The sequence below is a fragment of the Cyprinus carpio genome, chromosome A3, assembly GCF_018340385.1.
Source record: "Cyprinus carpio isolate SPL01 chromosome A3, ASM1834038v1, whole genome shotgun sequence".
In the NCBI taxonomy this organism is placed as follows: domain Eukaryota; kingdom Metazoa; phylum Chordata; class Actinopteri; order Cypriniformes; family Cyprinidae; genus Cyprinus; species Cyprinus carpio.
In genome coordinates, this window is record NC_056574.1 from 31624270 (window position 1) to 31650696 (window position 26427).

At 35.8% G+C, this 26427-nt stretch overlaps 2 protein-coding genes across 2 annotated transcripts in view; both read right to left on the reverse strand.

Moving 5' to 3' along the window:
* The window catches only part of LOC109056091 (retinoic acid-induced protein 1), a 60489-nt gene extending 46019 nt beyond the window's left edge, over positions 1 to 14470 (reverse strand). The window contains exon 1 of the mRNA XM_042730302.1: positions 14095 to 14470. The gene's annotated coding sequence lies outside the window, so the exon portion shown is untranslated. The remainder of the gene's footprint in view (positions 1 to 14094) is intronic.
* Positions 14471 to 23812: 9342 nt separating this feature from the next.
* Positions 23813 to 26427, reverse strand: part of LOC109080000 (extracellular serine/threonine protein kinase FAM20C-like) — a 50808-nt gene continuing 48193 nt past the window's right edge. The window contains exons 9-10 of the mRNA XM_042730371.1: positions 26028 to 26087; positions 23813 to 25145 (exon numbers count right to left, since the gene is read on the reverse strand). Coding sequence (XP_042586305.1) covers positions 24881 to 25145; positions 26028 to 26087 — 325 coding nt within the window. The 3' untranslated portion in view covers positions 23813 to 24880. The remainder of the gene's footprint in view (positions 25146 to 26027; positions 26088 to 26427) is intronic.

Consider the following 26427-nt stretch of genomic DNA (forward strand, 5'->3'; position numbering starts at 1 on the left):
AAACTCCCTTCATGCACTATATAAAGTACATACTACATACTATAGAAATAGTGTTAGCATGCATTTCTAAACATTATGACAGTGTGTTCTGTTGTATACTAGACATTTTGGTAAATGTAGTAGGTTATTTTGATATTTCATGCATACTAAACTGTTCATGCACAATATACATACTGCATACTGCAGAACCAGTGTGAGTAGTATGTTAGTATGCTATTCTAACCATAGCCACAGTGTTCTCTGTTGTATACTACACAATTACCTAGCAAACTAAGTAGGTTATTCAGGTATTCCATGCATGCTTATTCCGTTTATTGCAAAATATACATACTGCAGAAATAATATGTTAGTATGCTATTCTAACCATATTTACATTGTGCTCTCTTGTATACTACACCAATACCTGATAAAAGTAGAAGGTGATTTAGTATTCCATGTATACAGACTCTCTTCATGCAAAACATACATACTGCATACTACAAAATAGTGTATTGTAAGTAGTATGCTAGCATGCTATTCTAAGTTATTTTGGTATTTAATGCACACAAACCGCCTTCATGCACAATATGCATACTACATAAATAGTGTGAGTAGTATGTTAGTATTCCATTCTAAACATAATGGCAGTGTGTTCTGTTGAATATGAGACATTTTTGGTAAATTTGGTAGGTTTTATTTTGGTATTCCATGCATACAAACCGCCATCATGCACAATATGCATACTACATAAATAGTGTGAGTAGTATGTTAGTATTCCATTCTAAACATAATGACAGTGTGTTCTGTTGTATACTAGACATTTTGGTATATGTAGTAGGTTATTTTGGTATTTCATGCATACAAAAACCCCTTCATGCACAATATACATACTACATACTACATAATAGTGTGAGTAGTATATTAGTATGCCATTTTAAACATAATGACAGTGTGTTCTGTTGTATACTAGACATTTTGGTAAATGTAGAGTGTTATTTTGGTATTTCATGCATACAAACTCCTTTCATGCACAATTTACATACTGCATACTGCAGAAATAGCATGAGTAGTATGCCTGTTAGTATGCTATTCTAACCATAGCTGTAGTGTGCTTTTTTGCATACTACAAGCTTTGGTAAATTAAGTAGGTCATCTGAGTATTCCAAATTCTAAACTTTCATTATGCATAATATGCATACTGCAGAAGTAGTATGTGTAGTACTGTAGCATGTTATTTTCCAGCACAGACTACTTCTCCTCACAGAGGCACAGAGACAGACAGCATTTGTGAGTCTCTGTCTGTGTGTCAGACTGTGCAGTGCTCTACACCCTGATTGCCTGTAAGTACGCAGGTGTTAGGAGTCTAGAGACAAGCTAAGATGGCAGAGAGAAAATGAAATGCTCTGTTTGCATGTCTTAGTGTGTGAGCAGATGAGTCCAGACAGACTAACTGCACCGGGAGTGTGTCCGGAGAATGACTGACATTAATAATGGAAGTGTGACTAGTTAGCATCAGACGGCTGAGAGCGCGAGAGCGGTCTGCGATGTGACAGTGTGCTCTCTGACCAGCTAGCGTGTCTGTGCATGTGTGTTTTTGTAGAGGAGGGGTCTGTTTCTGTCACTCCAGCTTTTGTGGCATCCGCTTTGATGGGCCCTCCCAGGCGATGGAAGCACTACAGCCTACACGCAGTCATAATTCTTGTTCTTTCTCTCTTTCACTCTGTTTTGACGTAGCGTGTGTGTGCCATTATCAGTGCCGCCGGCACAGCTTGCCCATTGTCTTTGCCGATGGTAAAGTGCCGAGGGCATTGTTTTCTGCTGGCAGGGGGCCTGTATTCACGCACAGCAAAGTTCAGAAGCCTCGTGCCCCCTCAGATTTTTTAGCTATGTTGATTTTGAATGCAAATTGAAAGCCAAAAAAAAAAAAGAAAAAAAATTTAAAGGGACAGTTCAACCAAAAATTGTCATCATTTATATGTTGTTCCAAACCCGCAAGAGTTTCTTTCTTCTGCTGAACACAAAAGAATATTTTGAAGAATTTTGGTAACCAAACAGTTGCTGGTAGCCATTGACTCCCATAGTATGGGTAGTATAGGAAAGAAAAATGCTATGGAAGTCTATGGCTACTGTCAACTCTTTGGTTACCCACATTCTTCAGAATATCTTCTTTTGTGTTCAGCAGAAGAAAGAAACTCTTACGGGTTTGCAACAACACAAGGGTAAATAAATAGTGACAGAATTTTCATTTTTATGGTGGACTAAACTTTTAAGTTCCACCTATATAAGGTAAAAAACAAAACAAAAACAACAACAACAACAACAAACAAAAAAAAGCTGTCTAAAATCACTGCAGGAGAAACTGATTCTGTCCAGGCAAACTCCTTCCGCAGATCATTTGCTAAGTCAGCGTGAAACAAAACAAAAAAAAATATAACTTTACTTACGTTCTTAATAAATGTTTCTAGTCCTAATGGGAATGATTCAGTGATGCAAATTATCCCAAAGGTCTTCTTTGAAATTAATTTCCTTGTGAAGAAGTACACTTTATAGCATACTTATATACAGTACTTTAAAAGATACACGTCAGTGTGAACTGAATGTAATGTTTTCATGCATTTAATGGTGTACTTTACAATTAAATGAAAAGGTATTATAGTTGAAATTTAAATTTTTAATGAAAATAGTTGAACATAAGAGTGATATTTCAGTACACTTTATATGTAGTTTATATGTAATGCACATATTGTAATTACACATTTATAATAATGTTATAATTTACTATATTTAAAATATATTTAATTTTAAATATAAAAATCTATTTAAAATATACATTAAAATATATTTAAATGTAATATTTAATAACACACTACAGTTAAAATTATAATCAAAAAACACATTAAGTAACTCTTAATTTATTACACATTATTAAAGTTGGCTTTTTAAAGATTAGATTTAAAATGCAGTTTACTTGCACAATGTGATGTTAATAAGCTAAAATGTCAGATTAGAAATCATTTCAGTCATAAAGAATCAGAAGAAAACATATACTTGCAAATATAATAATATTAATGAAATAAAAAGCCACTTAAGTGTACTTAAAAATACTGTTTAAATTACAGTACTTTCTTAGACTGACATCTGTCATCATTTACTCATGTTGCTTGATCCTTATGTTGCTTGAAACTTTTATTGGACATGTTTTAAAAGTTAAATTTATGTTTATTTTTTTATTTCCTCTGGTCATGTCTTATAGGGCAGCAAGTGAGGCACAACTGCCACTTAGGTCCAAAATATGGGCATAACACCTCTTCCAAAGCTGTAGAGTTGCCATGGAGGGTTATGCATTAGGGGGATGTGTTTTTTCTCACTCTCTTTTCTTTAATTTAATTTCATTAATTTTTTTGCCTGCTGTAAACCCTTTTATAAGGCTTTAATTGTATTTTTCTCATAATGGTAGATGGATACAGTGTGGTTTCCACGTGGACAACACATCAAAATAGAAATTAGGCTGAAAAATAGCACTACGATTCATTTTGGAATTGATGTATCCCTTGACATAAACAGTACAAATACTGTACATGCAGATTTTCAGTGTAAATATCCTTCCATTTATAGAGGATTAAACCTGCAGAAAAATAAATAAATAATATATAGATAGATAGATAAGAAAATGTAATAAAAGAAAACTAAATAAAGAAATGAATGACTTGATAAAACTTTTACTTTTTTCCTTTATGTATTATTTTCTGTATTTATTTTATATTTATTTATTCATTTATACATTTATTTTATATTCATATTTATTTTATAGTCCCACATGTATTTATTTCCAGTTTTATTTAATCATTTATTTCTTTTTACTTTTCTGTGGTCCTTGCAGAGCTCCGGTGAATCATTCTTTATGTATTTTTCTTTCTTTCTTTCTTTCTTTCTTTCTTTCTTTCTTTCTTTTTTCTCTTTCTTTCTTTCTTTATTTTTCTCTTTCTTTCTTTTTCTTTCTTTTCTTTCTTTCTTTCTTTCTTTCTTTTTTTTCTTTCTCTTTTTCTTTATTTCTTTCTTTCTTTTTTCTGTCTGTCTGTCTGTCTGTCTGTCTGCAGGTTTGGTCCTCCATATGCACTGCAGGGTCCAAGCAGTCTGATTCATCAGTAGGCAAATATTCGATTCTTGTGTTGTTTTGGAGTAAAACATCTAAACCTTCTGAAAATAAGATACCTTTACATAAGCAACAAAAGTGGGTTAGAAAAGTTATATCACTAAAACATTTTTAGTTGATAAAAATAATAAATAAATAAATCAGTGTTTTTTAAATATCACAATAATAAAAAGCTATACTACCTTAATAAAGTCTTCACATACCAAAAATGCCTAGAATACTGTGAATTGTATATACAATATTCAAGTTTTTGTTTTCACAAAAAGAAATTAGCATTTGGCGAATAAATTATATCTATATCTATATATATAAATAATTTATTATTTATTACAAAATATTTCAGAATTGAGAAATTATTATTATTATAACTACTCTAGAACTACCATTATTACTCATCATCACTTTCCTTCATCTTAAAACATTGGACACATTGAACAATTGCACACAAAGAGAACATTTTGAACTTGATTGTTATTTTGTGTTTAACATCAGGTTTTACAGTGTACTCAGTTCTATTGGTCATAGCACTAAATGTCATTTAGTACATGCATAATTAATACACTTTTTAAAAAAAAAATATATTGAGATATCTATCTAATAAATTAAGCATTAAATTAAGCATTTCAGGTTTAAGCATAAATATTACTAAATTGTATTCAAGATGTGTGTTCTGAAAGCAAGTACATTTTGCTTCTCAAGTAAATTTATTGTTTCAATTATATTTTTATCGCAATTAAGAAAAAGATATTTGAGGTGTGTTTCCATGGCCCACTTTACTGCACTGTTGCTCCTCACGGGTCTCACGATTCACGCAGTCCTCCATGAGATCCTCTCTGTCCTCCCCCAACCCACCCACACACACACACACACACACACACCAGCCAACCACAAACACACACGCAAACACAAAGATGCATGTACCTCAACACACATAAACGCTGACCCCAATAGGTCAAGTCTGTTTGATGCAGCAGCTAGAAACTACGAGCTACGAGATCTTCTCAAAACAAACCAACGCAACTTTGTCAGCTTTTTAGTGCTATGAAAGCACTATTTTTTGGTTCATTTTCAAAAGCAGAGCCTGTTTTGACTATAGCACCCTGTTGTGTGGTCTTTACTACAGCGAGGGGCTTGATGCTAACGTTAGGCTAAGCTCTGTCTCTCCCTCTCGCCCTCCTTCTAATGGTTACATAATTCAAACGGCTGTTTGAAACTGCAGAACTTTTTGTGCTGCTGTGATCACGGCAAGAAAAAAAATCATCTGCAACAGCACTGCTTAAAACCACCTTCTCATCTGTTGTCGGCCCCTGAGAGTCGTTAAAAATCCCATGCAATTTGTTCGGCAGCATCCGAAGGAAGCCTCGGAGATCAACCAACGCCACCCAAAATCTCACACCAGCGTCTACCTGTAGGTGCCCTTGATAGTGTCGCACTCTGGTAGGCCAGGATGTGCTGATGCTAGGTGGTAAATTAGTCTCCGCAGCTGGTTTCTCCTGAGGGGATGTGGTATGGATCACATACAGTCAGAATTGGGACGCAAATAAATCACATGCAAATGCTTTCACTCTGTCTCTGTGGGGGCTTGAACCTGCAGCTCCGTGCGTGGCACCTCAACCATTAGCTTTCAGCTTTACCATATATGCAAAGGGATTTTTGCCCTTTTTCTACTTATTAGTGTCCTTGGTAAAGCACGACTATAACTGTTGCTCATACTCAGGTTAGGGGTTTGTTCTAAACCATTAACCCTAATTATTAAACCTCTGCCCGTAAAACTGTATTGTTTGTGCATGGACATGAATGAACCTCAAATCACGCGGCATACTGAGAAAGCTGTGGTATTATTATATAAGTCCCTTAGACTTACAAAGAAGCAGTCATATCTAGAGACCAGAATATATCATAGAGGCCTGGTAGTGGCCTGTTTTGAATAACCCTAGCAACCACACAGAACACTAGTAACCACCAAGAACCAGGTTTATTATTATTCTTTTTTTTTATTTGATTCTTGTTTCTACTTTTCAGTTATTATTATCAGTTTTGCTGATAAAATATATGTGACCCTGGACCACAAAACCAGTCATAAGGGTCAATTTTCTGAAACTGAGATTTATACATCATCTTAAAGCCGAATAAATAAGCTTTCCATGGACGTATGGTTTATTAGGATTGGACAATATTTGGCCGTGATACAATTATTTGAAAATCTGGAATCTGAGGGTGCAAAAAAATCGAAATATTGAGAAAATCGCCTTTAAAGTTCTCCAAATTAAGTTCTTAGCAATGCATATTACTAATAAAAAAATAGGTTTTGATATATTTACAGTAGGAAATGTACAAAATATCTTAATGGAACATGATCTTTACTTAATATCCTATTCATTTTTGACATAAAAGAAAAATCTTTAATTTTGACCCATACAATGTATTTTTGACTATTGCTACAAATATACCCCAGCAACTTAAGACTGGTTTTGTGGTCCAGGGTCACATATTATTTTCTTTGATTTTTATTTCATTTTCTGGTTATTAATTATTTTATTTCAACTATTTAAGGGCTTTATTATTTAACTGGTATCATTTTAAATGTTTAACAGCTTTAAAATTTCTCATCACAGTCTAGTGTTTTTGATTTTTTTTTTTTGTCATATTCATGTTTAATATTCATTTTAGGCAAGTTGTAAAGAATGCAAGTTTTAAAGTACACCATGTATCCAATTTTTAATGTCACAATCTCGTTTTTTAGGCATTTTAAAGTCACAGCAATTTATTGTATTTTTGCTTCATTTTTTTAATCTGAGACAGAGGTGTGCTTTCATGGCACACTTTACTGCTCCTCATGGGTCCCACGATATAACTCCGTCCCCCAAGAGGTTTTAAAGTACACCATGTATCCAGTTTTTAATGTTACAGTCTCGTTTTACGCCACTTTAAAGTCACAGCATTTTTTTTGTATTTGAGTGCTGCAGTTTCAGAGCAGTTGTGCTCACCGCTAAGCCATGGTTTAAGCCACGGAAACATTACTCCTTAATAAGAAATCTCAAGAACCTCTCTTTATTAAGGAATCGTTTCTCAGCCGTGAGGTGCAGCAGGAAGCAGGAGTGTTTGTGTGCGCATGCGTGTGTGCACTAGCGTTCTGCGCCAGTGGACTGGTAAATACAGCGGCTGCGGAGTGGAAATGAAGGCTGGATCTATTTGGAGACACGCTAGATGACCTTCCTCCGAGCTGGATGACATCCAAGCGATTTCACTGTGCTACCACCAACGCCATACGTCACGCTCCGGTCCCAAATGCACACAGATGTGTATATTCAGACACACGTGGAGGTGAGGGGCGTAAACACACACACAAACATAAACAACAGGCCATGAGTTCATTAAGCACAACCACACACATACACACTAAACAGTCCAGAAACAGAGAGCTAAAGACTACACAGAAAAGCTTCCAGGAATTTTTGTTTTTAATTTAACTGATATTCTGTTAACTTTACACCATTAGCCACCAAAGAACCATGTTTGCTTTGATTACCCTCACAAATCCTATCATATGTCACATAAAATCAGTTTTGCTGCGTCACAATGTGTTGCTTGCTTGTGAAAAAGTGTACTTAGTGTTATCTAACTGATATCTCAGAACAGTTTCTCTATTGCTTTATTATTTAAATTTTTTATGTTTCACAAATATGCGTACATTAATGTTTGAAAGTTTGGAATATATATATTTATTATTATTATTATTATTATTATTATTATTAAAAGAAATCTCTTACACTTACCAAGCTTGCATCTGATCAAAATACAGCAAAAACTGTAATATTCTGAATTATTATTACAATTTAAAATAAGTGTTTTCTATTTCAGTATTTTTCAAAATGTAATTTATTGATGTTAAAGTTGAATTTTCAGCATCATTACGCCAGTCTTCAGAGTCACATGATCCTTCAGAAATCATTCTAATATACTGATTTGCTGCTCAAGAAACATTTTTGATTAATATCAGTGGCAAAAACAGTTGGTTAATATGTTTGTAGAAACAATAATACAGTTTTTTTTTTTTCAGGAGAAAAAAAGTTCAAAAGAACAGCATTTATTTTAAATAGAATTCTACTACATTAATTTTTTTTTTCCCTTTTTCTTAAAAATGTGTGTGTATAAGTATAGAATTTTAAATTACAATTTTCTTTTAAGTCTTTTATCGTAGCATATGCAGAGATGGCCGTAAGCAAGTGGTTTACACTGCAAAACTATCAAAATATCGTGCTTTAAGCATCCTGACACAGCAATATTGACTTTATGATATTGAGTTTAGGGCGGGACTGTCTGTTTAATTTGGCCAATGGCAGATGGGTTGGGGTTCTGGAAACCAGTTTGGAAACAATTAGTAATTTTGGTACCCATTTGATGCTATTACTGCGAGAGAAAAGCTTTAAACAAATCAGTATTTTCACTAAATATGACGTTCATCAATCACGGGTTGTCTTGCGACCCTCAGTTGCGCATTAATGTGCCTGAGCCTGGTGCATTTGTGAAACGCTTCTGTGGTGTCAATTCATTTCGGTGTCACATATCTGACCCCCTGAACGTCGAGTTTGTTGTTTCTTCTCTCCATCCATTCATCTCCCGTTCTCCGCTCTTTCGGAGCAAGACTGCTGAGCCTAGTGCTGCAGAGACAGCAGCATCTGGAGATAAATAATTCCTCCATCGCTCCTCTCTTCCTCCCTTGCGCGCTCTGCCCCGTCCTGACCTTATGGATCTGTTTTGAGCCGTGCCAGATTGTTGCTCAGGACTCTCGCACCTAGAAAACAGCGGAAGGGGGAGGGGTGCTGTCTTTCCCTCTCTTCACCTCATATCCTTCTGTCTCTCTCTCTCCATCTACTCTTCAGCCTGCCTCTATCTAATTTCATTCCTATCACCTTCTATTCTTGAAAGAGGCGATGGTTTCCGATCTCCCTTTCTCTCTCTCTCTCTCTCTCTCTCTCTCTCTCTCTCTCTCTCTCTCTCGTGTGTTCTGTTTTTCATGGTTGTTCTCTGACTGACCCTCAGGTGTGTGACAGTTTCAGGGGATTGCATCAGTCTCCATGCTACATTCGGTATAGTCCTGACAAAATGCAATATAGCACCATGTAGAGCTAGGCGCATGATGGTATATACTCTGCGATGGTAAAATTTGTCAGCCACTATATATTTTGCCTGAATGCTGTATTTGCGTAGGTTATTTTCAGTACACATGAGAGTGATGAGAGTGTGACGTATCCCAAACAAATCAGGATGACAAAGAACTTGTTATTAAGGGCAGTAACAGAGTTTTGCCAATCAACATCAGAACTGGCTGCATTAATATAGAATTCACTTGATGTGTTTATATCAGCTGTTTTGCAGCAGCTTCAATGTGGCTCATCCAGTCAGAATTCAAAATCATTATAATGCTAGTTTTAGTTTCGTGTTTTTGTTTATTTGTGATGCTGTTTGTACTTTTGTGCAAGATAAAAGATACATTTATTTAGTTTTATTTATCTATTATCTTATTAATATTAGTAATTTACTAATGCTACTACTAATATTAAGAATTATTTATTAAATCTTATTTTAAAATCTAAGAAAATAGTAAAGTTTGTTTAAAATAAGAAAATAAATGAACAAATAGTAAAAAGATATTCTCTGTATTGTCTGAATATTTTTAAATTCTGAATAATTCTCGATTAAATATATCTTGTTTACATATTTACGGAGCCCCGCACATCATATGCAAGAAAAAATAAATAAATAGTGTGCACGATTTACTAATTCGTTCCCTCGATGTACTAAAACGTACACACGATTACTATTTTGTTCCCTCGATTTGCTAAATCGTACGCACAATTTACTAATTCAGTATCTCAATTTATAAATCGCATGCACAATTTAGCAAATCGAGGAAACAAATTAGTAAATCGTGCGCGCAATTTATAAATTGAGGGAACGAAATAGTAAATCGTGCACACGATTTAGCCTACTATTTTTTTTCCTGCATGCCATGTGTGGGGGTCCATAGATGTTAAATATCTAGGGAATATTTTATTGGAAAATGGAAAAAATAGATAAATAAATAACAATGCAAATATAAAAATTATTATAAATTTTTTTTGTTGGGAGTTTACTGTTGTATTTTGGTTTGTATCCATCAAGTTCCAAATGCATAATAATGATAATAAAAATAAATGTGTAATAAATAAATTCAAATAATAATAATTAAGTACCTTTCACTTGCGAAATTTTATATAATTTCCTATATTATCCAAAGTGATTATTCTATATTTATCTGTATTATCATGAATTATGACAAATACTAATAATATAAAAAATGACTTAATTTATAATTACAATTTTCATCAAATTCTTATAATTAAAATATTGTTATATTACCATGATATAAAATGACTCATAGCGTGATATAAGATTGTGGTCATACTGCCCACCCCCCGCAAGCATGTGTGTGTGTGTGTGTGTTTGGCACATGATCTCGTCTGCTGATGTCTTGGGTTGTTTTACATGCAGAGTGAAGCTCTTAACCTTGGGAATACAGTTGCAACCTTTTTTTCTCCATCTAGTATGCTATTACAGATGTTGGTATCAATTTTCCTCCTTCTCTCTAATTCACTCACATATTCATGTCATCCCTCCATTTTTCTCCCCCTCCTTCATATTCCTCTCACCTCTCAATCTCTCCGTTCACACACACCAACACACACACACACACAAAAAAAAACAACACACACACACACACACACACACACACACACACACACACACACACACACACACACACACACACACACACACACACAACGCTCTCTGCCTGTCAGTCACACTCCCTCCACACCAGGGCCGTGCACAGACCTTTTGAGGGGCATGTGCTGAAACTGAAAAAGGGCACCCCCTCCCTTTTTTTATATCAAGATTATTTAGTAAGCCTGCATAAAAGGAAGAAATGGTCACATCTTCATGACAAAATTCAATAACACAAAATAATAGTCTCAAAAGCTTTAGATTTATTCACGATTAATAACAACCATAATAATAATATTAGATAATTAGATAATATAGATAAAACAGGGTTTTAAGGGCTTCTTTAAACCTAATTACAACAGCAACCTTCTGTGAGCCAACTTTTTTGAAATATAATTTAAGTAATTATATATACAAAAAAAAAATTATATATATTCTCTTTTTTAGCTATTCTGTTTGGTTTTTTAAGCTAATTTGTATTATTTGGTTAACATGATTATGAATGACATTGAGAAGAGGGGAAGGTGAGCAATGAGTCAAGTACTTTTGACAAACTTTTTTGAAATATAATTTAAGTAATTATGTCCAACTCAATTCCAGATTATAACAAACTATAGCCATACCGTTACTATAACATATCCAACATGTATCCGCCTACCTGGCAAAAATTTGATACTGTGGTGGACCAGGGATGTTGGTCTCTTGAAGGTTTCTTATTCACTACACTTTCCCTAAAATAAGCCAGCAATGAAAAAATAAATAAAAATAGTGTGAAAAGTACAGTTGCAGTGAAAAGCATTTCTGAAGGATCACGTGACACTGAAGAGTACTGAACTAGAGTAATGATGCTGAAAATTCAGCTTTGATCACAAAAATAAATTACATTTTAAATATATTCAAATAGAAAACAGTTATTTAAAATTGTAAAAATATTACACAATATTACTGTTTTTGCTGTATTTTGGATCAAATAAATGAAGCCTTGGAATGAATCATGAATTACATTCTGCATGATAAAATATAAAGATTTCACAGTGATATTCTGTAATTTTTTTTTAGTTACTACTACATTACTGTAATAAAACCATGTTTTACTACATTTTATACATGTGAGGACGAGCGAAGAGTATACCATAACATGATTAGCCTAAATGTTAATAAATTAAGTGTATCAGCAATCATAAATCAAAGAAGAAATTTCTTATAAATGTTATCTAGGTGACGAGGATCACTCGTCGCTTTGTGTAAGTTCCAGTACGAAACAGCGCGGGGGCGCACCTTTTATGATTTTCCGATGGTTAAAAAAACAAATTATATGTTGTTGTATTACTTATCAATATATAGTTTTTGACCAGCGAATGTGTGCAAATGTGAATTTTGTTTTTTTGTCCGTCATTAAAACGGCGACGGCGCCTCACATTACATTTTAATCTACAGGTTACGGTTAGACGGAGCGCTCAGTTTTCCTGTGGTAAAATGCATTTGGCCAAAATCGCATTTTATAAAAGATGAAATGCTACTGTATGCACAGGCTATTTAAGTGTTGGCTATGTATTGGCTATGACTAGATGGCAAATGCTAGCCCTCTCTCTCAGGCGACGTCCCACATGTCTCAGTCAGTGAGTCAGTCAGACATCAAATAAATAAAATATGAGCCTTTATAGACATAGTGTTTAGTAGTACTTATTCAAACAACAAGATATTTATTTACCCTTCGCAAAACTTTGTTCAGCTCAGCTGTTGTCTACTGTGCGGCTGTTGTGGAACTTCAGTTGATTCAATGAATATAGAGGGGGCGGAGTTATCAGCTTACTGACAGCTTGAGGATCGAATAAGATTTACACAAGCTCGTTTTAAGAACTTTCATTTGCTAAATATTTGTAAAACAGACAGACAGACGTAAAGGGTGACCAATAGCATTGATTAAAAAAAAAAAAAAAACACACCACCAAAAAAAGGGCACTTCCGAGTGTAAGGGCAAAAAGGGCATGTGCTCTGCACAGGTTGAGCCCTACCTGTGCACGTGCCTCCTCCACACACACACACACACACTCACACACGTCTCTAAATGGATTCTTGCGGAGGGGGGCTGTCCAGAGCATCAATATCAGTCAGCTGTGACACTGCAGTCTCAGTGCAGCGTTTAATCGGTTAGAGCTGTCTTACCCCCGTGCTTCCTTGATCAAGGGCACGGTACATGCATAATACACACACAAACAGTATGAATTCCCTTGAATGCATGTAAACAGACCTTTATGCTCTACCGAATGTCTCAATCACATAGTATCTCATAAACACAGGCTGTCAAATAAAACGCAACACACACTGCATATGCATGAAGTGTCGTCAACATAAACACAGGAGCATGTTGAGTATGGCACAAACACACAAGTTTTGTGCTCTTCTTGATTTCGACTCAACATGCAGCCCCTGTTTAGCACATTCTAGAATGTCTCAGTCCTAAAATCTTCCTCATAGTATCACATAAACACAGGTTTTCATATAATGCACACACTGAATATGCATAATGCATCTTTAACATAAACGCAAGCGCATGTTGAATCTAGTTTTGTGTTTTGCACTCTAAATATAGCTCTGCTCTATTTCAGCTATATCCATACATAAATACAGAGCGTGATTCACAGCTAGACTGAATATTAAAAATGCCTTTCTTATTGGTAAAAACACTCATAAACTCATGAAGGTTCTTTTTTGTTTCATGAAGAACCTTTAACATCAATGGAACCTTTCCATTCCACAAAATGAAAAAAAGGTTCTTTAGAATATTAAAATGTTCTAAAAATGGTTCACTGAAACTCAGAATGGTTCTTTTATGGCATCGCCATAGAATTCCCCCTTAGGAACCTTTGCTTTTAAGAGCCTTTTAAGAGCTTGTACTACATACTAAGTACAGTGTTGACATGAACACAATGTGTAAAGAATATAACCCTCTCATATATTATCTGTTTCTAGCTCTGTAGTTTTTGGAATGGGATTCACACGGGAGGAAACTGAACTCAGATCAGGCTCTGAGCGCAACAGCAAACACATGGGCATCCTGTTCTCCAACACGCCCCCCTGTCCCCATGCATGCAGCTCTGGAGATGCACAGCAGCGCTCCGTCCCGCATTCCCCCAGCACTCATCCGTCCATCCATCCCCTCGCACTGACATTAAGCCCCTTAAATGTGTCTCTACCTGCGGCGGTGCCTGTGCCTGGATCCCGGTCCTCTGGATCAGGGCTGCAGCCTCCTGCAACGCGGAAAATGGCAGATATTCCCTGTCAGTGGCAGACTCGTCTCTCTCTCTCTCTCTCTCTCTCTTTGGCGCGTGTAGTCACTCTATTTCACTTTCCTCCTTCCCTTTGCTGCCATGTTCGGAGCGGAGCGGAGCAGGGCGGGGGCTGGGGGTGGGCCGTACAGGGTTGGGGGTGCTGTTTGGAGGAGAGGAAAGGAGCGTAAAGGAGAGAAAGGGGGCTCAGGGGGATAAGAAAGCAATTAGAGGGCAGTCCTCTCTTACTTCCAGATGGAATGTATAATGGAATTAGCTCAGGGGGGCTCGCAGCCCGTCCACAAGCCAGTGAGAGATGGATGGAGGCGAATGCATGTGTGAATGCTGATTTGTGAAGGGGGGGGGGGGGGGGGGTCGATTGAAGACCACCTGCTCTAGCTGGGAGAGAGAGAGAGGACAGAGATGGAGGGGAAAGATGTCAGCTTCAAAGGCTGTCTCACAGGTTAGCGATCTCTCATCAGAGCCGCTGCTGAAGCGTGTGTGTGTGTGTGTGTGTGAGTCAACAGAAAGAGTGCAGTGTAGATGAGGCAGGAGTTGAAAGAGTTCACTCAGATGAGGAGAGACCCATAGGAAAGAAAAATCACAAATGAGATCTCTTGAATTTTTCAATTATTTTTTCCTAGACAGCCCTGAGATTGGATAGAGAACAAATGGGCACCCCGTGAAAACGAAATGGAAGTTTTGTGGTCATTTATATGCTAGTGGACTCCTAAACACGGAGGTTATTAACATTTAGCATTTTTTTTAAATCTACAACCGGGCCGATGACTCATCCTGAACTCACAGGCATATGCAAATTTTCGTCCAATCAGATGGTCTCTAATGTCCCTCCCCCAAGTCACCTGCAACCTATTAACAATAAAAAGTAGCAAAAAAATGGTTCATGTCTGTACCATAAACAAAAAGACTGTTGGCTGTAAAAAAAAAATAAAAGGAAGGATTGCTTGATGATCCCTTCCCCAACTTCCTGTTGGAAATGTGTCAACGCATTTATGTTGTCTTTATCTGGTGTCATCTGACCTCAGTAATATGGAGTGTAATCTTGTAGTGAAAATCTTAAAAGTATACTTAAAAAACAACAAACTGAAGATAAACTCGTAGATAACATAATATTCATGAAAAAAAGGCCTCTTGAAAAAAAATTTAAATAATTGTATGTCAACAAATCTAATTTGGTTCTATTTTTACTTATAAAGTATTTTACGAGAAACATCTGAGAAAGCTGATAGGTAAAAGATACATAACTGAGATCTCCTGAGCTATTTTCCTCCGGGGAGAAACTCAGAGGATGTGGGGGGAGGCCGGAGAGATTTTTATGATGCAGAGGCTCGTGCCAGTGACTATGACTATGTGTGTGTCTGTGTCCTCACTGACAAGATAAGAAGTGTGTGCGCGTGTGGGGGTCACAGATTGTGCCATGAATAAAAATAAGCCGAGCATACTAAAACCTTTCTGCCTATAATTGCAAGTCTCCCCTTTATACTCTCTTTAGCGCCATCAAATCAGAATCCAGAATGCAGTCATCAGTATCACTGCACAACAACCTTCATTTCTTATTCATCTCTGTCGTGAGTGCAACATTCACATTAAACGACTAGACTGCTTCATTTCTGATCGTGCTCCGAGACTGCCTGACAGTATTTCACTCTTGAAGTTTACCGTCAGAGCCCAGCAGAGTAACCGATTGATTTGGGATTTCATTTCTCTCCAGACGTGTGCCACTGTGCGACCTTGACAACGCAAGACCAGACTGATATTTTACATGCGGATTTTGTATCTACAACAAGTTATTAAATACTTTGAAAGAATCTGCTCTTATTTGACTTAACATTTTTTGATGGCATCGCATAAGTGTAATAAATGTAATCTATTAAGACTCTGTATTCTCTATATTATATCCATACTAATTCTCTATCCATACTAAGTCTTCCATACATTCCTGTAAGATTTGTAAAGGTGCATCACATCATACATAGATAGATAGATAGACAGACAGACACAGATTCATTAATGGCTCATTGAGGGGGAGATTTTGTCACATGTTCGTCTCTGTTTGGGACATACTAATGAGGCCACCGCACAGCAATTAATGAATGTCTGTTTCTTTCTTCATCTGCATTTACTTGCTCTTTTTAACGGTGAATGGATGCCTGACACAGAGGAATCATGTTAATGAGCGCTGGATAAGGAGAGAGAGGGATCTTTGGGTCAGATGCTCTCATGAGCACATGAGCCTCATGATCAATGGAGAGGAAAGTGTGTGTGTGTGTGTGTGTGTGTTGGGGGAGAGGGTGTCTCACTGTTACCATAGAGACGAGAGGACAGTGGTCTTGAACATCACTGCTGGGCAGGAGGCATGCTCATACAAGCTGTGGGAAAGGTTATAAACGCTGGTGTGCATGAAAATAAGGGATGTGGTTCAGACATTGTTGATGTAGAGTTAAAGCTGAATTTTTACTACTGTAATAGGTAAACATTTTAGACACTTGATTTAGAATGTCTGAGTTTTACTTGCCTTTGCACTGCAATAATGGGAAAAGGCTTAGTGTCAGAATATATGTGTGGCCTAATACACAGTCTATGACAGCCAGATTAAGTAAACACAGCTCAATGATACAACAATAACACACGCGCTGCCATCTAGCGGTGACACAGTGATACAACTCTTCTGATTGAAATGCATTTAAAGGCGAAGATCGTGTTGATGAACTGACCAGAGCTGTAGACAAAACTCTGGACCCGTCCACGCTGGCCGACATGTAGAACAACAAATCGAAAAGACTGACCTGGATTTGGGTTGTTTACAAAAAATAAAGAAATAAATAAAAATGTGGGTGTTATAAACGAGTCCATTTATTGATTTCTGTCTCCATCCAGTGGACATCCATGGAAAGTGCTACAGCTCACAAGACTTGTGTCTTGTGTCATAATAATAATAAAAAAAGCTAAGAGATATTACACTTAAATTACAGTAGGAATACTGTCTTTTTTATATAAATCTAAGCAGTTTATCTAATAAATCTGGAGTAAAAGCAACAAGTTTGCACTTGCTGTATGTTTCATTTTATGTGGGTCCACTCATCTCTGTGGGCAGTGCTATTTTAATATTATTTATATACTCATAGTATTTATTATATTTTGAATTAACTTTTATTTTATATTTTTAGTTTTCGTTTTAATTGTAGTTTAGGTTTTAGTAATTTTATTATGTGCTTTTGTCGATTTTATTAGCTTTTGTTTTTTTATAAATAATATTTAGCTTTAATTAGTAATTTTAGCACTTAATATGTTTTTCAACATTTTCAAACACAACATTCCAAAACAACATTTCTAATTAACGTTTATGTTTTTTTTTTTTAAGTTTACGTTTCTCATCTAATATTTGTTCTATTTCATGTAAGCTTTATTAAAATAAAGAAAATAGTTACAAATTTCTACTTTGAACCAAACCAACTCAACACTACAAACTTTGATTTGAAACAAAAACGTATTTGAAAATCAAGATAAAAGAAAAAAAAGGAAAAAGACTGTGTACTTGATGAATCTTAGAAGGGAATGAACTAATCTCATGAGGCACTGAGAATCAAATTGTTGTTGTTGATAAACAGCACAATATAAAATACCTTGACTAGTATAAAACATGTTATTTAGATACAGATATGTAAGTAGTTTGAGAGTGTAGGGAGACTGACTTGATTATATCATTCATAATACTTTATGGGAGTTTCCATAGTAACGACATTGTTTCTCATATCACTTTAGGATTATGGGAGCTGTAGTTCTTCACAGAGAATTTTGCCATAAAACATCTTTTTGGTCATTAAAGGTTTATACATATAGGGCCTATCACTAAAAATGTCTCTGTGTGCCTGACAAGATTAATCTCAAAATACAAACTAACAATCATTAGCCATGCTGTGGCCTTATATTTAAAGATCTGAGCTGGACATTGAAATCCCAAAAAATGTGCTATTATTTTCTTGTTAAAAATGACTAATTAGTGTACAGTAAATAGCATTTAAGCATTAAACGAATTAGTCATAATTAAAGGTGAAGTACGCCATTTCTGCGCTACTAGTGCCATCTAGTGGAAGTACAAAAGTAAAGCATTATTTTCAAACAACTTTTGCAAACGCCTCTGACACTCATCACACTCATTATTCTTATCCTCACAATATCTTACGATGTTATCTGGTGCTTGACAGTAAAGAGTTAACATACGTTGCAAAAACGTGAAGTTTAGCTTACCTGACGAGAAGAAACTCTGCAAGTTCGGCGTCTCGACTGAAGCCAAACATTCACTCAGATTCCTCTATCTTGTAAAAACTCCACCATTGTTTTACCCCATTGTCTTTCTCTGTGTATTTTGGCAAGGTTTCGATTTTTGGCTTTCACTTCTGTAATAAAATCTGAATTTGTTTTGCTACACCAGCTAAACACCCTTCGGCTCAGCCTGCTACAGTAGCCACGCCCCAAACTCTCGCTATTGGTTGATCTGGAAAGAGATTGACAGATCTGAGCGAATGCTCTAAATGTTTTTAAAACGTGAATACAATGAATACACTTTTTGGTGAGAAAAACCCATGAATGGCACTCCTATAGAAGTCAGTGAACAATAAACTAGGTTAAGAGAATGCATTTTGACATAAAAAAAATAAATAAAAGTAAAATAATAATAATAAAAAAATCTTATAAATTTCACCCCTAAATTCCATTTGGCTTTCATGACTGACAGTTTTAAACATCAGTTATTAGCCACAAATGATTTTGAATAATTTGAATGTGTTTCTATTAATCTCACATAATAAACTGATAGTTTGGATCATTTTAAATTAATAATTTAGTAAGTATTATATAAACACTGGCTAATATGGGGCTCGCAAATGCACATGAGATCTTGAATACTTATGAATCACTCATTTAGGCATTTTAAATTCTGAATATTTTTGAAGGACCTGACTCAAAGAGTGAAAAAAAGAAAACCAATATTGCATCTCTTGAATTTGAATAAATACAACTATAATTTTGCAATTGGTTGCAAATTCACCTTGATTTGCACCCTCAGGGCTGATGATGACACATGTAAATGTAGCTCATAAGTAATCAAAGACTACACAATCAAGCCACCTGTCTGTCTGATGATTATGCATGACCTGTTTACATGATTTGTATATTAATTTGTCACTGTCACAGTATGAATGCTCCAAATCAGACCACTCAAACCTCTTTAATATTAAATGCGTTGTTTGTTTTTCAAGTGTAGGCCTATGTAATATTTCACTTCACTTGAAAAAAATTGTATAGGAAAATGCAGTTAGGGGAGAGCAGGGCCACATATTGTTAATGACCTTTATGAATGACATGTAGATAGAGACATTTGCATTTCAATCATAAATGGCTAAGCCAAAAGCACAGTGAGATCTAAGCCTCTTTCAGTGTGAAATATCAGCTTTGAGAGTTTCGATGTCGCAGGTGGCGCGTTTTAATTTCAGGAAAGGTGAAAAAGGCATTTTCCCTTTTGAAATGCAACCTGCTGTTTAGCAATTGGGGATGAATACGACATCAGCATCTCAGTTTTGTTTGTTTTTGTGAGATATTGGCTCACAGTGCGCCACAAGCTGTTGCCTGGAGACAGCAGTTGGCCCTTCCGTCATCTTGCCGTCTAATCCGTCCGGCGGGGCGCAGGTTTAGAGGGGTCCATTTCAGGACATGAAACACCTCCTACTGTACTCCTCACATGAGAGCCTCAGCATGATTTGGCTTTGTGAAGGAATAACTAAGCCGAAACAACAGTATCTGCAGGTGCTTTGAGAATTTAAAGCGGCGAGAAGGAGGCATCCTATAGTATTTTGCTGTACTATGATAATACAGCATTTTTTTGTTTTATTTTATTATTATTATTTTTTAAAACGTTGTACCGCCATCCAGTGGTCAAGTAATAAATTACATGTCCTGCTGCCTCTGATGCACTAAAAATATTTAGGTCTAAATTTAAGATGAATGTATTTGTAATTCAAATGGGCCAAAATGTTATATGCAATTCAAACAAATAAATCTTAAAATACACAAATCTTAACTTAAAAATATTTTTTTATTTTTTGAGTGTACTTCAGATGTTTCGTTTATAATTTTTTTGTTGTAAAATTTTTTTGAAAAGCATATGAAGAGAAAAATAAGTCTGTTTTTGCTGTTTATCAATGGTAACAGACACCAGCAGATGTAACAGACTGGAACTTTATCTCCATTGTGCTAACAGGAAGGTTTTTACTTTAAGGTCACAGTGACATTCCTGTGTGTCCTGTAACTGCCTCAGCATGTGAATGATTATAACGTAATAGAAGTGAATATAGCAGGATATGGGTGTGAGAGATAGAGGGTTTACGGATTAGAGGGGTATTATGTATCGTCTCTAAATGTGTGTCTGTATGTGACCTGGCAGAGTGTCAGAGTAAGAGCAGCCTCACATATCTGAAGAAGCACAGAGCTGATAAATCTGCCTGCTTTTGAGGTTCATTTTACAGATAGTCCAATAGTTGTGAGTTTAAGATATTCAAATGCAGCCACAATATTTTCTTCATAGACTTCATTTGAGATGTATTGTATGAAATGTTGTATGGAATGTTACAGGCTTAATACAGGTTGAGCTCTAGCACCACAGAAAGTAAGGTCAATGCTAGATCCCTCAGTTTGTAAAAACATAAACATGCATTTACAACAGAAGTCTATGGAGCAATTAGCATGAGACCAGACAAAAATCACTTACTGGCGTCATCTTTTTAAAGTTCTTGCCTAATATTTAATAACGCCTGTTTTGACTACAGGTAGGTAAAACTGGTAAGTCTGGAAACTTTATATGCACAAGGATATCAAAAAGCGAATGTTCAAACAGAGAAAAGTCCAAACATAATATATAGTTACATCTGTAACTGTTTGTGAAATAGAAGTGCACTTCAGCATATTTCTAAAAAGAGCATTGTTACTGAAATAATATATTCTAATAATATACTAAACTGAGTGTAATGTTTTTGTACATTAAATTTTTTTATTATTATTTGCAATTAAATGAAAATGTATTATAGTTTAAATTTATATTAAATGCAGTTAGTTGAATTTTAGAGTGGTAATTTTAAGCAATTAATTAATTTTAAGTAATCAATATTTAATAATATACTTTAGTTCAAATTACCACGACCACTGCAGCGTCTGAAGAAATTTTACATGCTTAAAAACCCAATGTGACCATGGCTTAACTTGAACCTGGAACATTCATTAAAGTTTTAGATCCTTCACAATCTCGTTTTGTGATTGCACATAACAGAGTTCAACAACATAGCTTCATTTATTGCACACTTTTATCATTTTGCAAACAGATCTTCACAGTAACAATGCCTAGAGGAAAAGAAAACTGAAGCATTTTTTTTTCTCTCCAAAAACAGCCTCTTGGATCAACGTATCATATTTACAGATATGTACAGAAACACTGAGAGCACTGGGAAAATATTTGAGTCTGTTTGGCTAATTACTTACTGCAAAAAAACAAAAACAAAAAAACTTTGAGTCCAGGCCATGGGCTACTAAAAGGTCCGCTTGTGAATAGTCCCAAAACATTCAAGTTTCTTGAGCATTGCACAGGCACTGGGGTTAAACACAAAACACACACGTGGCCCCACACTTTACACAGAGCAGTCACACTATCAAATCATCTTTACAACGTTTGTGAGGAACCGGGATTTCATTTAAAATCGCAAATGCAAAACAAGACCTAAAACCCCAATAAGATTTCTTCACAAATGTACTCTCTCTTAAAAAATAGCAATGTGAGCTTTTAACATACAACACATGACTGTCTACTTCAAAAGGTCCATTTAGCAACCAACTAAAACTTCTTTAAAGTGTGATGGCATGAATATGAGTGATTGAATGAGACTGGAAGTGGCAATCAATACTGCTAGAAAGATAAAAGGCACTCTATTGCCTTTTTGGCCATGGTTTACACAATACAAAAGAAGCTGAAAACATTTTAATAGAGAGCAATGGAATTATGACTTTTGTTGAAAGGTCAGTATATGTGACTAATGCTGAAAAACGAAACAAAACAGTGGGAAGGAAATTATGTCATATTATAAAACAATCAATGACCATTAAATCATGTCCTAACCACTTTCCACTGACAAGTAATCTGCTAATCAGTGCTGGATTCACAAATGATTCTTAAGACTAATGTTTTTCTCAACTGTTTTTTTCTTATTATTTTGTAACGTACTGTAAGAAAAAAGTAATTCAAAAACACTTTTTTTTTTTTTTTTTTTAAGAATGCTGTCATTGTTTTTATCAAGATTTTTCTACAGACAAAAATTTTGAAAATAATATTTTAGAAACCATTGTTAATAACCCTCTATTTAGGATAACTTCCATATTATCTTAAATCCCCAAAGGCAAGATGTTTAATACATTTACTGGGTTGTTTCAAATATTAAGCATTTCAACAAAACACTATAGATACATGAAATAACTAATAATATCCATATAAGACAGCACTGATTGATAAACAATGTTTGGTCATTATTATGTGTGCATGACTTTTTACTGAATTCAAAATTCAGTAACAACTAATTTTTTTTATTAGAAATTAATTAATAAAATTAATTAATAATCTTATTTCTTAAGATTATTTTAATGAATCCGACTCCAGAACACACATGCATTCTATTCAACTTGGAAAGATAATAATCTTTAGATAATAATTATTATTATTTTTTTTAATTCGGAAAAGTGCAATGGAACGCCACTTTCAACTTAAAAGGATAGTTCACCCAGAAAATAAAATTCTGTCATTAATTCATTAATTAATGTTGTTCCAAACTCATAAGACCTTCGTTCATCTTTAGAACACAAATTAAGCTATTTTTAATGAAATCCGAGAGCTTTCTGACCCTGCATAGACAGCAACGGTACTACCATGTTCAAAGCCCAGAAACATATTAAGGACATTATTCAAAATTACGGTTGAACCACTGATGTCACTTCCTTTCTGGGCCTTGAACGTGGTAGTTCCCTTGCGGTCTATGCAGGGTCAGAAAACTCTTGGATTTCATCAAAAATACCTTAATTTGTGTACTGAAGATGCATGAAGGATTTATGTGTTTGGAACTACATGAGGGTGAGTAATTAACAACAGAAATTTCATTTTTGGGTGAACTATCCTTTAAGGAGATTTGGTGTACAGAAGATTAGGGTATATGATCACACAAAAATTGTGGCACACAGGGAGATGTATACTGTTAATGCTAAACATTCAGATGTAAGCTCTGGTAATAATCACAGAATAGCAAATGCTTGCACTGGTTACCATCATGTAACCATGGAACACCTGCAGATCTAACAAGAGCATTTGGTTTTCTAAGTCATGTTCTGAACACTGACCAATGATACGGATGAGATATCAGATCCCACCTCTGACTGAATGGAATGCAGCATACACAATTATGGAAAGCAGGATTTCGGACCTGTGAAAGTTCACTGTTGGCAAAGCAAAAAAAAATAAAAAAATAATAAGATTCAGAAAAAAACAAAAAAAAACAAAATTAACATGAAAGAACTTGGAATGTTGTTTCCTCTCAAACTCCAGAAACAGGATTCGACTCCACTGGTCTCGTTGGTTAGGACAAAAACTCTTTTTAACATGAAAGAACTTGGAATGTTGTTTCCTCTCAGTTCCCCTACACATCCTATTGGTTTGTTTCATTCCCTTGAGCCTGTGCCCTACTTTATAATCAAGCACTGAAATCACTCCACCAGATGAGACAAGAGAAACCTGCAGCGTGAAGTATGACTAACATCATTATGAACTTATGCTAGCCTAGCATCAGCCCGTCCTTAAGGTTCTCATTAAGAGAAAGCAGGTGTATTCAGCATGAGGCCTGAGATGGGAAACACTGACTGCGGACACAGGATGCCTGAAGAACCAATCAGCATGATTCTCTCGTTCTCCACGGAGACGTTTAAACACGTGCTTCACCACTGAATAACCTCAAATGAAGCGCACACTTCACCTCTGAATTTCCCTAAGTGAAATAACAAATGTGCTGAATCTGACACGATGACTGAATTCTTGATGGCACGATGTGCAATGTAAATGATGACTTAGTTCAGATGGTAGGAAATGATGTTGAATTGTGAACGCACAGAGAAGGATGTGTTTAAGTGTCCTCGCACAGTAGTACTGCACTGCAGTACTATCATTAAAGCTTGTTTACGTGCCCTTATGTCAAAGACCTTCATGAGCACAGTAAATAACAGTTGTGTTTTTGAATATATAGATCTGAGTACCAAAACCACAATCATATCTGTTCCAACTTTTGGTTCCAACTCTTCTGTACACTCGCCAACTCGAAATATGCAAATGTAATAAATTATATCAGCAGACTTGTCAAACAAATCAGGTTGCAATAGAAACGTATGTACTGCAGCTCCGAGCACAGCTCAAACACAAGCCATCCAGAAACAAATTCTTCATTCCAGAGTTCCTCTGATAGCTGTGTCTCTGTACATCTGCATCTACACATATGATAGGGTGGCTCCTCAGAGGCATTGGTGGTGTGGAATTCATTGAATTCAGAGTGTGACTCGAGCACAAGCCTCAGTGGGGCTCATGGTGGGGAATTGACTGGAGGGAACAGAGGTTCAGGCCTCACTACCTCCCTCCATGCGGCTGGTGGTGGTGCGAGGAGGGCTGTCCCTCCAGGTCGTTCTCCACCACTGATAAGAAGCCTTCTTTCTCTACGCAGTCAGCCAGCACCTTGAGCACCAGGCGCAGGCGGCGGTCCATGGCCTCCAAGTGGGGCCAGATGAGTATGGGTGCCAACTGGTCCTGCAGTAGCGATTCCTCCATTAGAGAGCTCAGCTTGAACTCCTCTTTAGCCAACAGCTGTAGCCGCAGGTACGTTGACCTCTTCACTCTGAGAGAGAGAGAACAGTAGAAGGTATAACTCAGCATCAGCCAATCTGTTTAGGATACAGAGCTCTATGAAAATACAGATGGAATTGTAAAATCCATTTATAAAAATGGAATTTAAAGAATAACATGGAATGTCAGGAAAATTTGAACGAGCTGCTCTGAGTGTCCAGAAAATTGAAAATGATAAACACAGATTTTGGGGAAAATAAAATGGGTTTCATCCTTCAAATTAGATTTTTGTTAAACTTTTAGTAAATTATTGTTAAAATAAAGTCTTTGATTAAAATTTATTAGACATACTTTATATTAGCATTTATTTTAACCATTAAAAAATAACATTTGGAAAAAAAGTAAAGTAAAAAAAAGAAACAATTCAATTCCAACAGCAATGTTCACACAGAACAAAATTTTGCATCAAATTACAGTACATGAGCGGTGAGCAGTGGAATGAAAAACAAACTCTTCTACGAAAGACACAAGTGCAATTAACAACTATCTAGTAAATGTTTACATAGAAAAACAATGTAAAAGTAGTGCAGTGGAATGCAAAACGTGTTTTGTGTGAATGGCCCCTTAGAATAGGAAATTAGCCACATTCAGAATGTTTGCAACAGAGTGGTGTGTACTATGACCAGCTTGCAGAATTATGCAATTTGGGAGACAGTCAGTGTTTTTTTTGCAACCATTCATATAGATTGTTCTAGGAAGAAAACATCAGCCACAGGAAATAAATGTAAATGTGCAATAAAGGACAAAGCTAGAATAACAGAGCACAGCAGACAGCAGGATGAGGTTGTGTTGGTGCTATACTGAATTACTGCACTGCAGTCACTCTCTCAGTTGGATTCAAGAGATGTCTGAAAGTGGAGAAAAACAATCTTACCGGCAGCACTGAGTCAAAGGGACCAGGATGGACATTTCATCATGTGAATGCTTTCCAAATCTGGGGGGTTAGAGAGAAAAAAGAAGTCAAATATCTGATATTTTTAAATGGTTCTCTTGTGAAAAAGCGTGCTTAATTGTATTGAATGTGCACTTTTAGAGTATTTCAAATCTTAGAAGCATATTTTGTTTAAAAAAAAACTGTACTTGCAGATAATGTAGTATTACTGAAATAAAAGGCCATTTAAGTACACTTAAAGAGAGACACTTTCATGTCTCCGAGCGCTCCTCCCACAATGATAAAATATTGGGGAGTTTAATGGCATTAGACATTAATGGCTATTTGTTGAGTTATTTTGAGGGGACAGCAAATTCACACTGTTAGACAAGCTGTACACTCA